This window comes from Primulina huaijiensis, chromosome 2 (assembly GCF_012295235.1).
Source record: "Primulina huaijiensis isolate GDHJ02 chromosome 2, ASM1229523v2, whole genome shotgun sequence".
In the NCBI taxonomy this organism is placed as follows: domain Eukaryota; kingdom Viridiplantae; phylum Streptophyta; class Magnoliopsida; order Lamiales; family Gesneriaceae; genus Primulina; species Primulina huaijiensis.
This window is the reverse complement of record NC_133307.1, coordinates 30,069,147-30,087,421: the sequence shown is the minus strand read 5'-3', so window position 1 is coordinate 30,087,421 and position 18,275 is coordinate 30,069,147. Positions and strand designations below refer to the sequence as shown.

Genomic DNA, 18,275 nt, shown 5'->3' with positions numbered 1-18,275 from the left:
TGATAATGAAATATGTTCAGCACGCATGCAATAAAACATATTTGTATAAACGCTTGTTCCGACTGTAACCAAAGTAAGTTATTTGACCAGCATTTTTGGGCTCTCCATACTTGACAACCTAATCTACATCGTGAAAGCCAGGAAGAAGTGAAGTAATGAAACCAAACACAATCATTTGTATTTCCTTTACAATCACCCACCAACGGTTAGCAACCTCCCCTTGGCCCGCTTCTGCCGCATTCTCATCCTCGATAACCCTATTCCCATCGTTGGCAAGTTGATTCTCATCCTCACCTTCAAGTTGCTCCTCTGCCACGAAGAAATATCATGTTGTCAGAGACAAACTTAAAATCCCCCACATAATATTTCCGGAACATATGAACCTGTGAATCAAATTTTAACAGAATCGGCAAAAACGAACTCGTTTTCAAATAGCAATCTTGCATCATATGCTTTTCGAGACTTGAGAAAAACATTGAAAATCAAAATACAAGAAACGAACAATGGACGGTTTACCTGCCATGCCAGCATTTTCATTTCCATGTGCTGCCCCTGCAGGTATATTGTCTGCCTGCACGCCTGCCCTGGGCGGCTGGGGAGGTGCAGCTGCCCTTCTCATTCCTTGAGAAAGCCACCTAATCACTGGTGCAAGGGCTCCGGTTTGGTAACTGCATTATCGAAGAAAGAAAAAGTAAAGTCTCAAGTTGTAAAACTAGATATTGATTCATAAGCGTGCGATGGATAACTAGCACAAATTCAATATATAGTACTGAGAAAAAAGTAGATAGATCGTGGATGAATTAAAAAGTACCATAAATTACTCTCAACTACTTACAGGTAAACAAGAGAAGCCAAAAATACAAGGAGAGTAAGTCTCTGTCTAGATCCATCTTGGTTAAACAAAAAAATTACTGCTGCCAGCTTCAAAATTAGCAATACATCAATGTGGATGGCAATTTGAAACCTCCGAACAACAACTTGTCTTTGAGGTCCAGCCTCTTGTTGCTGTTGCTCCACACCTTGTACTTGCTCTCCGCCCATCTCTCTCATCTCTGGCAAACTACGTTCCCTGATACAGGCATTTCCAATACAAAAGTGTGGGAAAAAATATAGTCCACTTCTCTAACTAAATTATTGTTTCTAATCGAAATTCAGTTTATACAAACAAGTTAGACCTAACCAAAGCAGCAGAGACTCAATTTGACATTTGGACAAGGTCAGAGGAAGGCCAATGGAATGTGCACGAAAATCCATAACACTCTTTAGCATATGTCTGAATAGTGCTTACTCCGTGTAATGGCAAGTTTTTTACTAAGTTAAAGGCCATATCATAGATGTTACAAACAACACATATAAGATGCAGACTACTGATGCACAAAAATGTCCAATACGTGTGCTAAGGTTAACTTCTCATATTTCTTCTACAACGGGCCAAGAATAAAGGGATTTCTAATTATAAGGTAGGGCTAACTTCAAGTCTGCTGATACGGTAAAGGCGTAAAGCTTAGGAGACAGCTCCATCACAGTAAACAAAATAAATGACAAACCAATTAAAAATGATAAAAATAATACAATTAACAAATTATGTCGCATCAATTTCTTTTTTTGTAAAGAGAGAAAATTATGCAGCAAAATAAAAGACTAAAAGTCATGCCAAAAAAATGAAATACTCACGTAGGTATATTGTATGTAAAGGGGATGAGAGTGTTGGAAGGAAACCCGATGATAGGTTGCATAAATGGAAGAACTGGAACAGCATATAGGCCAGGCCCGCGATTCATCTGCTCCTGGTCCTGCTGAGGAGGGAATAACCCTGGGACTAGCGCAGGGAACGTTATTGGAAACATTGGAACATTTCCATTTTGAGATTTTAAGCCACCAACGGTTGGTACCTGTGACAGTGACAGAAAGATGCACACATGAAGTGCAATTTTTAGTCTTGACTGGACTGGAGAAAATTATTTGAGTAATTTTACATTCAGGCACTCACAAAATAATATTTAGCTTCTGCATTCAAGGGTGTAATCACAGATTGCTTCTTGATCGCAAACACATAATGACAGATGTGGATATCCATGCTTGGAGGAAAAAGAGACATAGTAAATTAGAAATCTCGCTATAAAGAACTATTACAGCTCTTGAACTGATTCCTAGGTTCATACATGATGCAAGAAGGTAAGTATGTTTCATATTGTGTAGAACACTTCTTTTGCTTAGGAATTAATCTGATAATTTATTGTGCGTACAACTTCCAGTATCACTTTATAATGAATTATCTTGTTCATTAAGGCTTTAAGCTATCCAATACTCTTTTATCCCTCGGTATCCATACAAGAAAACCATCAACTTCATAATTTCTATTTACAAGGTTCTTTGACCCGATAGTGGAGGAAGTTAAAAATTCAGTAAGCAATTGCATTTGCAAGGTCTTACAGCTACTCTTCCAAAGTGAAGGATGTTATAAACATCAAATCGACCAAACTTCGGATGGAAACAATAATTCCATATCATTTGTCAAAATCTCAGGACAAGCAATCACAGTCCTTACCCGTCAACATTTTTGTTAATTGAAACTTAGCTCATGGATTAGAAAAGTCCCAAACAAGAAGAGTAGTTATACTTCCCCACTTATGTAAATCACCCATCTTAACTACCCCAGCGTCAACCTCCTTGAATTTCCTACTCTTTTGGATTACAAGCCTGAGCAGGTTTGAACACGTTCTTGCATTATCCAAGATTCACAATGCAGCTGGGGACATTAATTTCACTCGACAAGATAACACTTATGATTCACTCGAAGTAAGCACATCCTTTTCCCGCAACAGTTGGAGATCTACAACATGAAGTTGTACTTATAAGGAAATCATAAGTATATCTTATACTCGCAATTTCCCAGATAAACACAAAACATAGAATAACTGAAACAATATTTGATGAACTAAACACGTATTTCTTCAAATTTAGATCTTTGCTTTCCCCGTTGGAAAATATTTTCACATCAACTCAAAACTATGTTTCATGGATTCCTTAGTCATTTAAGATTTCAAGCAGACATTATTTAGACCTCCCACTACACACACTTTTCACTTCCTTCTCGTACATGTACCACCGTCCTGGCTTCCTAAAAGATTAATCATTTTAAAATTCAATGTAAAAAAACAGTAAAATCTTTGATCCCCCACTCCCTTAGGTCCCACGATTATGATCTCGTCAAAGGAAAATATAAGCAAATGGAACTCTACACAAACATTTCGACAAAACTTCACGAATCAAGCACACGACGTATGCCAAGAAAACACCCCACGGAGCACAACAAATGCATCCACCGACAAGCTTTATACAGAAAAATACACACACCAAGATGTATAACAATTGCAGCTCAAAAAGGATGAATAACCTCACCTGGGTTTTCTTGTCCGCGGAGTCTTGATCGGAAGCCAGCGTTGAAGACTGGGATTCGTGCCCTTCCGCCATTGCAAATTCCGGACTGTGGATTCACCGAGGCTTAATTATTTATTTTGCTATTATATTATATTATTTGGTTTTCATGGCCTCTGTGTCACAGCCACTAGAAGTTTGCCAGTTGCCACATGTGAAATTCATCACCTAGAGGCTAGAGGAAATTACCCATATTAATTTATGATTAAAAAGATAAAAAAAAATGGATTTTTTGAAAATTTAAATTAATTAGCTTATCATTTTAAAAAAAATAAAAATATTGATAGTTTAATATATTAAAATCGAAATGTTTTATTTTACAAAAATTTATACAACCAATAGATTTAAACAAAAAGTCCAAAAAATTAAAGCTATACCATAATAAACACTAGTAAGTTAAAGCATGTGGTATGTATATTTTTTCGGTATAGTAAATCAAAGAGTAGACCTCTTGTGAGACGGTCTTACGAATCTTTATCTGTGAGACGGGTCAACTCTATCGATATTCACAATAAAAAAATAATTATCTTAGCATAAAAAGTAATACTTTTTCATGGATGACCCAAATAAGATATCACTCTCACAAAATACGATCCGTGAGACCGTCTCATAGAAATTTTTGCCTAAATCAAATGATTAATTTTGTTTTTATTAATTCCATTGATTAGATCTTGTTTTTATTTCTTAAGAAATTTTATTGTATTTGTTTCTTACCTTGGTAATTTGACTTTTGGCGTGACAAGCAAATGTTGAGAACATAATTTGAACATGGGAAACAAGTCCTTCTGTTCAATTCTCATACTGCCCAACTTATGGAAGTAAGAAACACAAGCCTCTCTTTAAATTACAAATTTACAAGCCCAGAATTTCAAGAGATACAAGTCCAGTAACGCAAACGGCTGTTTCAAGAAATCCACTTTCTCACAAATGAAGAAACTCAACCTCGGAGCTAAAGTAATGCACGGCTTCCATTTGCATTCGGTGGATAATACAAGTGATCACCAAATGGATTTGGATTCCCCATCTGTGGTATTTGTTGCTGATAATATTGACCCGCATATGGATTATAGGGTACCATCATCATATGCTGCTGATGAAACATCATATGCTGCTGCTGATGATGATGAAACATCATCTGCTGATCATGCATGTTTCTCATTGGGACAAGGTTGTTCGACATGGCGAAAGGGTCGTGTAAACTGAATGGATTTTGTGGTGAGATTTCGTATCCTTGGCCTGTGCTGTATCCTGAACTATGCATCTGCATTTGTCTCCGGGAAGCTTCATCTTCGTATAGGCTATCGAGTAAGAGCATGTTGAATCCTCCGCCCTGGTGAAAATTGGTTTTAAATGTCACGACTTGGATATAGCTAGTATAAATTATCGGATGGAGCTGAGACTTTTGGATAAGAAAACAAACCATTTTAGTTTCCAGAACTTGGGGTTGGTTTGCACTGCTTGGGCTTTTAACTAGAGCCAATTCCCATCCAGAATTCTTCCTGAGGTTGGCCGATGAGTTATTAGTTGAGTCGCCAGCGAAAAGAAAGCATTAACTGCTAATCCACAAAAATTCAAAACATTCAAATGAAGCAGAGAAAATGACCTGGCTGAACAATGGCAAGGGTTAATGCATTGCTTTGGTCGAATTCGACGGCCTTCGGGTTCTCCTCATTCAATCCCTGGGGACGATATTGCTTACCACAATCGTTTCTCTCAGTCTCATTAAAATTAGAACATAGAAGATGAAAAATTACCAGAAGATCAACAGGTTCTTCAGCTGATATTTTTGGCAGGATTTTTTCTTCTTTAATAGGCTCAAGTTTCTCTGGTGTTTCAATATTGTTTTCCTTGTTTTCACCTTGTTCCTTGACCTCTTTCTGAGCAGGGTTTACAGGTTTTTTCTGCACTTCTTCTGTTTTTTGTTGCTCCTGAAACGTCAAGAAAACTACATGTGAGATCACATGGTCAACCAAACACCCTAGAACAAGTCAAGTGACTTCTTACCAGCTGTTTATTTGACAACACAGAACCTATCTGAATTGCTTCCTTTACATAATCTTCCATTGTTGCAAGAAACGACGGCGGAGGCTGTGGACTTGCCAAGAACAAGTTCAAGAATCCACAGAAAGATTAAAGATTCTAGACTCAGAGAATACGAAAGAAGCGAACCTGTGTCAATATTGGAAACTGGAAGGTCCGGGCAAGATCCAACGTTCTGCAGAAACCATAAAAATCGGCTAGAAGTTCGGCCTACACGGATAAGAAATATCTGACTCAAATGCATATCGAAAACACACAGATCCTTTAACAGTTTTTGTCAAATATAGACCTGTTTTCCAGCTCTTTTGTAAATATCAAGAGCCCTCACTGCATCTTGTTTAGGCATTTCAAAAAACTGCATAATATTTAAATTCTGTCACTAAACCAGACTTTTGATCCAGAAACATTATCTTTTAAGCATTGTTTGAGACCATACCGTCTCAAGAAGATTTATGATTCCATCGTTAATGGCTCGATAAATTTTAAAGCTCTCTTTCAAAACTAATGCAAAGGCGTTCTGGATGAGAAAGTTGCGGCTGGCTGCTCGTCCCGGCTGTTTTTTTTAACAAGATTAAATATCAAATATAACATGAACGAAACAAAATGATGCTAAATAGTCACCAACTGGTCATTCGAATCAATTCGGGGAAGTATTAAAGGTTACCTGACAACCAACAAGTCGATACAGAAGCTGTTGCAATGTTGGTAGCTTCCTCAACAGTTGTTTAGCACTCAAGATCTGTGTTTTATTATTTGCCTGATGTAATTAAAAACTTAGGATTTTAAGAATCTAAATCGAACATTAAAATCGAAAAATTTAACAATTTGTAACCACACCTTGGATCCTCCAACTAATGATTTTGCTACCTTATTGATTCGATATCACAGTTCATGGTTTGAAAACATTCTAGTCTTTCTTCAAGAAAGAGGCAGTATGTTCGGATCCAGGCCGAGCAATCCCAAGCTGAATCAGATCAAAAAACGTTTTACGGTGCTATGAATTGGAAGTACTTTCCGGGAGGTTTGTTTTTCGTATGGTCGCACTGTCAAGAAAATGATATTTACCTAAAGCACTTGATCCATCTCTGAAACTGGAAACTTGAAACAAAGGTCCACTTTGTGAGTAGCACGATACTTCTTCTCTGAAGCTAGGATCCGCCTCTCGTAACGTTCGATGAAAAACGATCAAAGTTTTTACAGCCACCTGAAACTTACTCGGTTGTTATCATGTGAACAGAATCAACTCACAGATAAACTAAAATATCATATGCTTAGATGTTTTCATAATATTGCCTTTTGTTTCATTTCTCGATAACATTATTGAATGGTAGGAAACAAATAGGCATACAGATTCAACATTAAACTAACCAAAATTCATAGGAAAATTAAGTTCTGTTTTGGTATATTATAGACACGAAACCGAAAACAAAATAAGGCAGAGAAACAAGATGAAATGTAGTCTTACAATCCAGTTACGCGTTTTCAACAATCTTTTTGAAAGTACATGAATGCAATAGGCAACATCTGCTCTTGGGCGTGACACAGATACTGCTGCAAAGATCTCTGAAATAAATTAATACGCAATCAATTAGATATCCCATTTTCGCTGAAATTTTCAAAATTGTACGAAGGAAAAAAGAACATAATATAATCTCAAAACCAAAGGGATTCTTACATGAATCTTGTCTTAATTTTTCATGTTATGAAACCAAATATAGAACCTAAAATAAACAGTGCTGCACTCACTTCTAAGTTCTAACATATCGTTCCTTTGGAGGACGTTCAACGTGATTCGTGGCTTTGACAATCGAAATATCCAAATCCTTGACATATAAACGATCAAGAAACCCAATGAATCCAAACATATAAACGTGTTTCATGCATGTGCTTGTGTAGACGAATATGTTCGTGTTTGCGAAACATACCTTGAAATCACTATTGACCTTGGCAAGGCCCACCTTCGTGGAGTCCTTGAGCGCCCCATAAGCTTTTCGAAAGCTTTCCATTGATAGAAATCCGTGATGATCAACAGAAGAAGAGGAGAGATCAAGAGAGAGGAGGGGACTCGATTTGTTCTTCCTCTCTTCTTCTTTAAACCATGTTATATTTTCAGGTAAAACATTAGCAAAAAACCAAGAGGTCCTTTGTTTGTTTGTTTGTTTGTTTCTTTCTTTCTCCATTTTTGTAATTTGCAACGCATATCGTTTGTTAGTTATTGGAGGTTAGCCATGCCAATAATTGGAAAGTTCCATCATATGTGAGAGTTCGGGTTTTTTTTAAACCTTGTACAAGCGAAGTGACGAAAGTGCCCTGGGAAATATGGGTAACTGGGGAAAAATACAGGGGTAAATTAGTCATTGCGTTGGAAGGGGGTGATGCGCAATATGTAATTCTTGCAACATTGGCCGGAAGCTTGGTCAAATTTGTAAAAGTTCAAATTTATCAGCTTACAATAAGCGGACAATTGCATGGTAATCTATTCCAAATACACTTCCCTACAGCCCCCACATCTTCTTAAAGTTTAGATATCGTTATGCTTTTTCCGTAGCAAAAGACTTATTAGCGGGCAAATGCTGTTCCGTCTCACTGTCTGGTCGGAACGGAGTATAAAATAGTCTCTCGCTAATATTACCGACGGCGTCATTAGTTTTTAGCCACAGACCAATTTGAACACATAACTAATTTTGTTACTATTCTCAAATCTATACCCAAATATTTGGTAAAAGCAAATACAAATACCTGCAGAGAAGGAAAGGATCCATCAACAAATTAAGCTTTTTTAATAATCTGTTTGTATTCTTTCTTCGAGAAGGCGAAATATAAATGATTTTAAAAATAATAATGGTTCTTGTTTTTCCTTCTTTGTAACGTGACAGCAATGCCTAAGCACAGCTAAGTTAATGTTTAAGTAACCCATCCAAGAAGTACTGCACCAAAATTTAGAGTGAATATTATTAATATTAAAAAAGAATCCATTTTATGAAATATAATCAAAATAATGTTTTTATTTCATTGCCTCTCTGTACATTTGATATATTAATCCAATTTAAGTGTGTGTGTGTGTGTGTGTGTGTTATTGTCCAAATGTTTATCATCTCATCACCATATAAACCAAAAAATTTACACGATATAAGTATCAATTTTATAAGAATATCATACTAAAATACGTGTGTACAAATGACATTCAACTAAACGAAAAAAACATCTTGTGATACTATTTAAGCAGATTACACGTTTTCGAATAAACAATCACACAGGAGCACACACGTAAGTTAACAAACACAATCCTTGTAGAAAAAATACAAGGTTTCGATAATGGAAAGGAGAAATATTTGGAAGTCTGCATTTAGAGATCTCATTCAAATTTGAATACAGAACGCCGCAACAAAAAGAGATTTAACGCAGAAGTGCATTCAGTGATCACTACAAAACTTTCAAGCATTTATTAGGGTAATCTTCCGAACTCGATATCATTTGAGCTCAGGTATAATAGAGAAATGAACTGAAAGTACCGTCAACGACAGGGTTCTCATACGTCCAACAGCAGCCTACGTGGATCCTCCACAACGTCTTTAATTCTTCTCAAAAAGAACACTGCCTCTCTCCCATCAATAAGCCGGTGGTCATATGTCAGCGCAATGTACATCATTGGTCTTGGTACAATGTTACCTCCAACAACCATGGGACGGTTCACAATTGAGTGCATTCCGAGGATTGCAGACTGCAATTTCAAAACAAATATGGTTTGGCGGATCATAAAAGTGTCTAGAGATGAGTGAAACAAGCCCGTCCGCCAACCAAAACAGGAAGCTTGAATTAGGAACAAACCTGAGGAGGATTGATGATGGGAGTACTTAAAAGGCTTCCATAGACGCCACCATTGGAAATTGTAAATGTGCCCCCAGCCATTTCATCTATGGAGATGGTGCCATCATTTGCTTTCTTCCCAAGAGTGTTAATTGCCTTCTCGACTTCAGCGAAATCCATTCTTTCGGCATTGCGGAGAACGGGAACAACAAGACCCTATGGAGATCTAGAGTTAGTTAATTAGCTAAGAAGCATTTTTATTTTAGATGAGTACCAGAAAATATATGGGTGTGAGTTATGTTGTTGCCGAGGAAACCATCCTCCATTTCGCAGTCGATAAAGTAGATGGATTCGCGATTTGTCTTAGACATATTTGATCTTGTTTTCTAAAAAGTTAAATCGTACTTCTCTTCTGAAATATGAATTTGCCCTCTGGTGCCCTAGGCCAACTTCAGAAGGCAAGAAACCACCTACAAACTATTTCTTTTCGGGAAAGTACTAAACAAACCATTTCTTCTTATGACGTGTTAAGTCACTAAAAACAAAATTATAAAATCTTGCCTTTGGGGTACCAACAGCAATACTGATATCGACATAGTCTCTATAAATTATATCATCGCCATCGATAACGGCATTCACTATTGGCTGCTTCTGCAAGGCACTGATAGCTGCCTGAAACCCATAGAGAGCAAAGTCATTTCAAAGTACGTATAGTGAAACTTGAACAAGACTACAAGATATCAACATACTTTCACAAATCCTGACATCAATCCCAGCTTTACTCCATGTTTCTCAAGAAAAGTGTCTTTGTAATCGGAACGAAGTTTCATCAAATTAGTCCTGTTACAAGAAAATAAGGAAGCACAAAATGTCATAATTTTGATCATCCAGTGTTAAGAACATTCAACCTCCTCACTAGCTATCAAGAAACAGAGCAACTAAGTTTCTTACTAATTGATATTATAAAAGGATTAACACACGAGACATATTAGTGACATTTGATGAAATGACAGGCAAGATATTTCCCAAACGTAATTCAAGAACATAAGATCAAATAGAAGTCTGATAAGTTATCTTGCATTAATTGTCTTAACTGTTTAGCTGAACAATAAAGGGTTGTATTGACAATTGAAGTTAAGATATCAACATAAACACCAACTTTCGCAAGCATTTAGAAACTCCAAACCCAATCAAGGAACATCGAACACCTGAACAAAATAACACGCAAAAGAAACAAATATTTTAGGAGTGTCTCCATCCAATCCCACACAAACGTTTTTTAAAACACGCACACACACAACAACCATGAGCAAAGATACACATTTATTCTGTAAAATATACTCTATTTGGTTGTTTTAGGTTGTATAACTGCCCAGTTGGAATACTCCAACCCCAGCAAAGTGAGAATTATTTCACACATGACTAACCTATTGAAATAGAAATCTTGAATGTGAGATGCATCCCAATTGGCTCTTTAACAGAAAAGTTCAAAACAAAACCATAACATAGAGCAAATAAACTAAAACCCTAACAACAGCACAAAATTTACATGTCAACTTCATTGAATGTTGTCAACAACGCAAATGTGTTCTGGGAATCTTTCAATCGTGTGGCAACCCGTTTTCTTAGCCTTGTCATAGGAACCTGTCATCAGAGAGGATTCAAGAGTTATACACCCAATATATTTCATGAGAATATGATTATAAAACTGTTCAAGAGTACCGATATCTTTAGATAGAAAATTGAAACTCACTCGTCTTTCCCTTTCTTTAGGGGGGAGCTGGAGTTCCATCGCTGAGGCTTTGGAAGGTGGTGGAGAACTTCCTTTAGGCTTTTCTAATACAGGCTTTGGTTCCTCTTTGGGCTTTGGTTCCTCTTTGGGCTTTGACTCCTCCTTTTTATCTTTAGCAGGAGATGGTGGTGGAGCAGCTTTGTCAGATGACTTATCATCAGAAGGTGCTACGTGTGTTGCACCTTCAGCAGATTTTGATATAATTGCGATCTTGGTGCCAGGTTCCACAGTATCTCCTTCCTTAGCTATGAGCTATAGAAATATGAAGAAAAATAAATATCAACGACAGTATCATATCCAAGGAGATAAAGTATTGGTCCAAAGTCAAAGAAGTTATACCTTTTGGATCACACCTGCTTCAGGACTACTGACATCAATAGTGACCTGGGATGGCAAAAAAAATAAAGAGAACTGTCAGCCACATGGTCCCATGAAAACTTCCCAACGTCGAAAAGATATTTCAATTAGATGCTGTAAATAAATGACGCATAATTTGCAACACGTTCCATTTTTTACTAATAAGTAAATGATGACAACTATTCATACTTTCAGGATTGGTTTTAACAGAAGTTGCTGGCAGAAAAAGTCTGAAACTATTTCTTTGTAACAAGTACCTTGTCTGTTTCGACCTGAGCAATGGGCTCATCAACTTCTACTCTGTCCCCAGGTTCTGCACAAAACACCATTCAGCATGTGCTTGGCCATCATATCATAATTCCAGGTGCAAAGAAATTTGCCACACAAAAAAGGAGACATACTTTTTAAGAATGTTGCTAATGTGCCATCAGTTATCGATTCACCCATGTACGGGACAACAGCATCAACAAGATCTCCTCCTGTTCAAGTACAGACATGAGAACAATTTAAAAGCAAGATGAAGGGAAGAATAGCTTTCCTGCTCGTAGATACATTCATCCCAAATTCCACTATGGAGTAGCTGTATCCCACTTACGGGTTCCAAAATTATAATACTCCCATTTAACTGGATACAACGAGAATAAAAGCCACCACAACTTCAGGAAGCATAGTGAGTCTATGTCAGCACAAATGCAACTTCACGTACCATTAGCATTCATCCTAATGTTTTGCATATTAGATTTAAAGTGAGTTCATTACTATAAAGTATAAACATCGTATGATGGTTTCAGAATTTCACAAAAGACATATTTAGATATGATAAGCAAACAATGTCCTGCTTTTGCATTTCTTTAAGTAACAACTGAACTTGAGGATAAGAAAATGCAAATAGTCCTCTAAATATCAGGAAAATAAAAAACCAGAGGACACATCCCCGCAAGATTAGCTAGCTCAACATTTCATGCCAGCAGTCTTTCCTGTACCTAAAGTCATTAGAATATTAATTTGAAGCAAATACTCAACTGGTCAAAGCAAAACTATGAAATACTCTTAAACTCTAAACACCAATCCATTCATTTCCCACTTATGACTTGGAGAGTGACCTTCTTAAAGCCATAATGAAGGGTCGAGTATAATTTTAATCAAATTCTGCTAATATTCTATCTCTAGTAAGAGTTCAAAATGCTGTTACACAAGCCAGGGGTCCAAATAACTAAAACAGGTTATTCATCATCATTCCAATTCTTTTAATTTCTTTTGCTACACTAATCTGATGAAACTTTTACAGTCACAAAGCAAAATTCAATCCCAATAATGATGGTAAAATTAAATACAAAGATCACATTATTACCAATTCTAAAAAGTATGCAGGAGAAGAGAAATACTGATGCTCAAGAGAATTTATACCACTGTTTGAACAGAATGGCCTGCTCCAGATTTGCAAGGTGACAGGTTGCTGAAGACAGCTAACAGCTTCCCTGCAAAGTATACAAAGCATAAAATTTATCGGCTAAATTTTTCTAGACCAATTGCTTATCTTTCTTCAGTCTGTTGCCAACCCAAATAGACGAGAGGGAATGAGGGTTTGATATTAATTCTCATGACAGAAGAAAGTAGATGGCAGCAATAATGTCATTTGGCAGCCCGTGCCCTGTGACCACCAGATACCATGGTAGGTTTAGTTGATATCTATTACTATATATTAAACTTGAGCACCCTAGAACAACCGTTGGTATGTTTGATGAACCAAATTTCAGAATTCCACAAAAGTCCCTACCACATCTACCATAGTTGTCAAAGGCGAGCGCCTCTCGCCCGCGGGCATTGCGCCTCGGGAAATCCCGGGCGCAACGATTTACAAAGGCGAGCCCAGGGGCGCGCCTCGGCTCGCCTTGGAAGGGCTCTCGGGCGCGCCTTAGGCACGCCTGAGATTGCCTTTTTTTTTAAATTCAGTGACAGAAGTTGCATTCGAAAATGCAACTTCTCTGTTTTTTTTTTAATATTAACTTAAAATTTAAAAGGCCGCCCAACCCAACCTTAAATCCTAGCAGCCCAGTTAACAAATTAAATATCATGAGGCGACAAGAGCAGAAGTGTGCAGACTGCAACAGCATTACAGAAGCCAACGTGACAGCGTGAATAAGAGAAAGGCCATGAACCATTTATTGAAGAAAGCTCAGGTATCAGTTCTAGGGACTCTGATGATTCGATGGAAGAAGATGAACTTGATTTGGATGATTGAAGAATTTTAATCGTGTTACTTATTATAATGAACTTATTAATTATTTGTTGTTTTGTGTGACGTCGTGACTTAATTATTTCATATTTTAATATATTAATATATTATTCTAAGATAAATATATTTTTTTTGAAAATAAATAATGTGCGCCTTGCTTCGGTAAGGCGCGCGCCTCGCCTTGCGCCTCAGGCTCCAGAGCCCGTGTGCGCCTCGGTGCGCCTTGCGCCCTTGACAACTGTCATCTACCATATTCACACAAAAAATACCCTTCCCCATCCCATAAAAATGGGGAAAACTACATCCCTCATCCCACAAAGTTCCTCTCACCTCAAATAACTACCCCGTTTCCCCAATTTTCATGGAAACCTCCATCGAAAATGGTTTTCAAAAAACTGCCAATAGGAGATAATGAACGATGCACTATATTACATAATTATCTGGTTGATTCAAAATATTATGGAGGTAATGAAGATTTCAGTTTGCTTTTTTTCACTGAAATAGGTGTTCTGTAAATTATACAGTCAAATGGATGATTTTGATTCAATTTCCTTTTGAAATTTGGGTATTATGTGAACAAATACATTTACTGGAAGACTATAATTTTATTTTATTTTTTAAATCCAGATGTTCTGTCATTTAGTTTCGAATAATGAAGGTTAGTTTTTTCGTTTTATCTTATATATTTTGCTTTTAAAGAATTTCAAACACCAAAAAACCTCTATTCTTCATTGCCAATTTAGACAAGGTATTGTATTTAGATTTTCTTTTATCTCAAGTCTAAAAAATTTCCTATTTATGAGACAATTTTTCATAGCCCGTTTGGTTTTGTTAGAAAAGTGAGAATTTGCTTGGCTTGGGGTCTTTGTGATGTGGGCCTGAAATTTGTTAATTAGCAATGTGCGCATAGGTACATATAACAATATGAAGCCTTGTTTTCTGCTCTTGGGATGAATATTTTTTCGACTTCTTATATTTCTATCATTTTTATTTGTTTGTATTTGTATACGACATTAATCATGTTATCCAAATTTACCAACAATTGGATTATCATTATTATGTGTGATGATGTCATTTTCATATTTTAGAATAAAACGTCTTGGTTCGATCTTTTCATACTAAATACTAATGATTAATTGTGAATGCTTGGGGTGATGTATGAGCTTTATAATATGGCACCAAAGAGAAATGATTGGATTTTTTTAACTTTTTCGGAATTTGGTTAGTGTTTGGAGTAGCTTTCAAAACAAACTTTATTTACTCTTAAAATCAATTTTTCATAATTTCAAAAACTAAAAATTCAACTTTTTCAGCATTGCAAATAAAATGAACGAACATGTATGTTTTATCGTGAGATACTTTACAAATAATTATGTCACTGCGTTATTTACTGACTAATGTTTTCAATCAATTGATTTTAACCAATGAGATCTTCGAAGTACGATACATGAGTTTGGATGTTAGTGTATATATGCTTGCTAATGAGAGAACAATATTCATAATGATGCATGAAGAGGGAGGTGGGTCCAATTTATTTTGTTCATTTTATAGGATATTAAAACTAGGATATTAAACCAAGAGTTATATCATGTGCAACATGTAATAATCAGATATTATATTATGTTATATTGTACAAATGCAACGCATGTGCCACATCCATCAATTGAATATTAAAGCTCCATTATCAGCCATAACTAAACTGGTTGCTGGTCAAACTATTTTCAGAATCATAAAATAGTACCATACACTGAGAACATATGAAGCAAGTGTGAGAACACAATTCCAATAGCCAAATTTTAAATCATGCTACAATAATTACAAAATGTTACCTAAACAAGGAAATAACCATGGAAAAATCATACGAAAAACATTAAATATATATCACTAACCTTTTCGAAGTCAAATTAATTACGTGTCCTGTGGCAAAAATAGAAATTGATAGAAACCATCAAATTTGATCAGAGCCATGTAAATAATAGTTTGACCTATATATGCACGTACCAGCCAAAGGGAGGCAAGAATAACTTTGAACATGGCCAACTCCCCTGTTGGAATATACGACCTATTCCCATGCTCGTAACAAAAGCGAAAATTGAGTGAATCACCAAAATCAATCTGATTAGTTTCATCAAAACTATAATAGCACAATTCAACCATCTATATCACTCCAATATACTACATTGTTGTAATAGCACATGAATAATGATCACCCTTAACAAAATATCATCTCATCGAGCTGCTATGAATGGAAGAGACATTGAAAATAAAGATACATACATACATCGATATCACTGCACATCACCAATCACTACGAATCTATGACACAAAACCATAAAACTAGGATATTCTGTAAAGAAATTTTTTTCGGATTCAACGTGATTTAACCAATCAAAAATATATAATATGAAAGATGAACTAAAATTGAATATTCAAGTGAGTCTACAACAAATAGAATCAAATATCTCATCCCATCAGCAACGTCAACATAAACTAGTTGAAAACATGAAAAGAGAACTTCACCATCACCATTTCACACACTCATCAAATCATCTATACTTTCAAATCAATACACAGGCCAGAGAAATTACCTCCTCTGAGAGGGCGGAGCAAGTTCTTGATGTAAAAGCAGCCGGCCTAAGTTTACCCAACGACACCCCTAAAACCTGTTCCAAAAGCAACCGAGACATGTTACAGCAATACACACACGTCTAACAATCCATACACAAATAAAACAAGAGGAAAGTACCTTAGTAGACGAGGCACCTGACGCGGCTTTCCGCCTTAAAACACCCAACATCACGCTTCTGACTTTTACCACCTAAAAACCCCTAATTAATCAAAACCCACAACGAAACAGGGAAAAATGCAAAACAAGCAAATCAAAGAAAGTATGTGAAAAATGCTAAACAGATCTCGGAGGCAAGGCTTACCAAAAATGAAAAAAATCTTGAGGCTTGATTGACTAATAGAGGTAGGGTTTCGAGAAATGCGATGTGGAAGCTAGGAGAAAAGTCTGGATTTTGGGGGTAGAAGTACCTGGAAAAGTAATAGTCCTTCCAGATGTTTGAGATCTTCGCGAATAAAGAAATCAATTGCACGCCTCCGGCTTCGTTCTATTATTACCTTCAATACCATATACCAGACAAGTCATTAGAAAAATCTATAAAATAAACTTGATTTTTGATATTTTTTTAAAAAATAGTTCATCAGAATTTAAAAAAAAATACCCACAAGTCATCTCTATAAAATAGAATTATATTTAAATATTTTTAAAAAATATTATTTTGTTATATAATGCAAATTGCAATGAAATGGTTAATCTTTTGACTAAAATATGTACTATACATTCGATCGACGTAAGATTTTGACAACAATGATATGAATATGACTCGTTTTTTTAGATCGAGTCGAGTAACATGATTTTTTTTGTTCATTGGTTTGATAACTAATTTTATAAGATCCAATTCGAATCTGAGTAACATTACATCATGTTGGTGGATTGAAGCCTTCATTTGTAGCATGTCCTTCGACTTTTTGCGAGTTTCATTGATGTATAATGCAGCCCGAAACGGCTTACTAATGGAATGCCCTAATACGTTACAAAATTTCGCTTTAGCCAATGACTCAATCAGAAGAATAATTGGAAGAAGAGTATTTCTATAATTGAAAAAGTTTCCTATCAATAAAGTTCCTCTATCGAACTGTAGTACAGAATCATCCCCAAAGATCTTGGTCAGAGCAGGCAAGCAAAATAGGTAAAAAAAAATTTCCATCCAAGATTAAGAATATGATGTGATATCTGCATGTGGAGCTCTAGGGTTATATGGGCTCGAACTGTAGACCTTCTCGATAAAATAGATCAAACTTATTATTATCAAAATGATATAAACTGTTTCAAAGATCCAACATATCATAAGATTCTCGTTCTTGAAAATCCATAATTTTCCAAACCCAGAAAAACAGACGGAATCGTAGGATTCCTTCTTGAGGCAAATCTTGAAACTTTTTATTTAATTCTTATTTTAAATATAGTAAAATTGTTGTGAATATAATTTATCAAAAGCGTCTAACAAATTGAATTCGATAACTTTGGATATGATCAAGACTAGTGGTTTTAGATTTAAACAAATTGGAGCAAGTATACGTCTACATAATCTCATACATGCAAAAACTTGTGTGAGACGGTCTCACGGGTCGTAGTTGTGAGACGAATCTCTTATTTGGGTCATCCATGAAAAAGTATTACTTTTTATGCTAAGAGTATTACTTTTTATTGTGAATATGAGTATGGTTGACCCGTCTCACAGATTAAGATCCGTGAGACGGTCTCACATAAGACATACTCTCTCATACATGTACAATGTTGGGTTTTAGCATATCCAATTTATTCAAATCCCTAACCTAATTCAAAATAATGAATTACACAATGAACATGTCACTTAGGAGTCATGGCTATTACATTTTTTTTAGTTTTAATTTTAATAATAAACATGTAGTCTACAATTGAAAATTCAATATTTTCTATTATTATCATTTTTAATAATATTAGTATTTTTATCGTTATTGCATAATCTGACAATATTTATTTAAATGCACAAATTTTCA

The 18,275-nt window shown here is 35.9% G+C and overlaps 3 protein-coding genes across 8 annotated transcripts; all 3 read right to left on the bottom strand.

Moving 5' to 3' along the window:
* Positions 1 to 6: 6 nt before the first annotated feature.
* LOC140971510 (uncharacterized) lies at positions 7 to 3,570 on the bottom strand. 3 transcript variants are annotated; one of them, XM_073433804.1, is made up of 6 exons: positions 3,403 to 3,535; positions 2,549 to 2,833; positions 1,675 to 1,892; positions 836 to 1,069; positions 517 to 668; positions 7 to 309 (listed from the first exon to the last, which is right to left on the bottom strand). In XM_073433804.1, exons 3-6 carry the CDS (start codon positions 1,845 to 1,847, stop codon positions 119 to 121), a joined length of 750 nt encoding a protein of 249 aa, XP_073289905.1. In that variant the 5' UTR covers positions 1,848 to 1,892; positions 2,549 to 2,833; positions 3,403 to 3,535; the 3' UTR covers positions 7 to 118. The 3 variants fall into 3 exon arrangements, with proteins under 3 accessions (XP_073289905.1, XP_073289904.1, XP_073289903.1); XM_073433803.1 differs by lacking the exon at positions 2,549 to 2,833 and having other exon boundaries at positions 3,403 to 3,570; XM_073433802.1 differs by lacking the exons at positions 2,549 to 2,833; positions 3,403 to 3,535 and adding an exon at positions 1,991 to 2,540.
* A 687-nt stretch (positions 3,571 to 4,257) lies between these two features.
* On the bottom strand, positions 4,258 to 7,767 carry LOC140971507 (putative clathrin assembly protein At5g57200). The gene is given in 15 exon segments (XM_073433800.1): positions 4,258 to 4,768; positions 4,859 to 4,974; positions 5,036 to 5,117; positions 5,193 to 5,366; positions 5,443 to 5,526; positions 5,608 to 5,688; positions 5,768 to 5,833; positions 5,915 to 6,031; positions 6,143 to 6,235; positions 6,316 to 6,353; positions 6,356 to 6,442; positions 6,544 to 6,682; positions 6,944 to 7,041; positions 7,232 to 7,301; positions 7,404 to 7,767. Coding segments are annotated over 15 exon segments (1,881 nt in total). The 5' UTR covers positions 7,659 to 7,767; the 3' UTR covers positions 4,258 to 4,387.
* Positions 7,768 to 8,606: 839 nt separating this feature from the next.
* On the bottom strand, positions 8,607 to 16,838 carry LOC140971506 (dihydrolipoyllysine-residue succinyltransferase component of 2-oxoglutarate dehydrogenase complex 1, mitochondrial-like). Of its 4 annotated transcripts, none has more exons than XM_073433796.1 (15): positions 16,707 to 16,838; positions 16,417 to 16,488; positions 16,259 to 16,333; positions 15,672 to 15,732; positions 15,560 to 15,587; positions 12,842 to 12,912; positions 11,836 to 11,913; positions 11,692 to 11,747; positions 11,417 to 11,461; positions 11,039 to 11,329; positions 10,835 to 10,929; positions 10,035 to 10,125; positions 9,847 to 9,957; positions 9,307 to 9,501; positions 8,607 to 9,199 (listed from the first exon to the last, which is right to left on the bottom strand). In XM_073433796.1, the coding sequence occupies exons 1-15, from the start codon at positions 16,803 to 16,805 to the stop codon at positions 9,008 to 9,010; spliced, it is 1,560 nt and encodes a 519-aa protein (XP_073289897.1). In that variant the 5' UTR covers positions 16,806 to 16,838; the 3' UTR covers positions 8,607 to 9,007. The 4 variants fall into 4 exon arrangements, with proteins under 4 accessions (XP_073289897.1, XP_073289898.1, XP_073289899.1 ...); XM_073433797.1 differs by having other exon boundaries at positions 12,845 to 12,912; XM_073433798.1 differs by having other exon boundaries at positions 16,601 to 16,773.
* Between the last annotated feature and the right edge of the window lie 1,437 nt (positions 16,839 to 18,275).

Excerpts from the sequence above, each read along its gene's own strand:
- LOC140971510 (XM_073433802.1), bottom strand. The coding sequence starts at position 2,098 with ATGTCTCTTTTTCCTCCAAGCATGGATATCCACATCTGTCATTATGTG. Across the intron at positions 669-835 it reads TTGGCTTCTCTTGTTTACCT|TTACCAAACCGGAGCCCTTG; the intron begins GTAAGTAGTTGA and ends TCGATAATGCAG. Across the intron at positions 310-516 it reads TGAAAATGCTGGCATGGCAG|AGGAGCAACTTGAAGGTGAG; the intron begins GTAAACCGTCCA and ends TCTTCGTGGCAG.
- LOC140971506 (XM_073433796.1), bottom strand. The coding sequence starts at position 16,805 with ATGGTATTGAAGGTAATAATAGAACGAAGCCGGAGGCGTGCAATTGAT. Across the intron at positions 15,588-15,671 it reads TTCTTGCCTCCCTTTGGCTG|GACACGTAATTAATTTGACT; the intron begins GTACGTGCATAT and ends TTTTTGCCACAG. Across the intron at positions 11,914-12,841 it reads GCCATTCTGTTCAAACAGTG|GAGGAGATCTTGTTGATGCT; the intron begins GTATAAATTCTC and ends GTACTTGAACAG.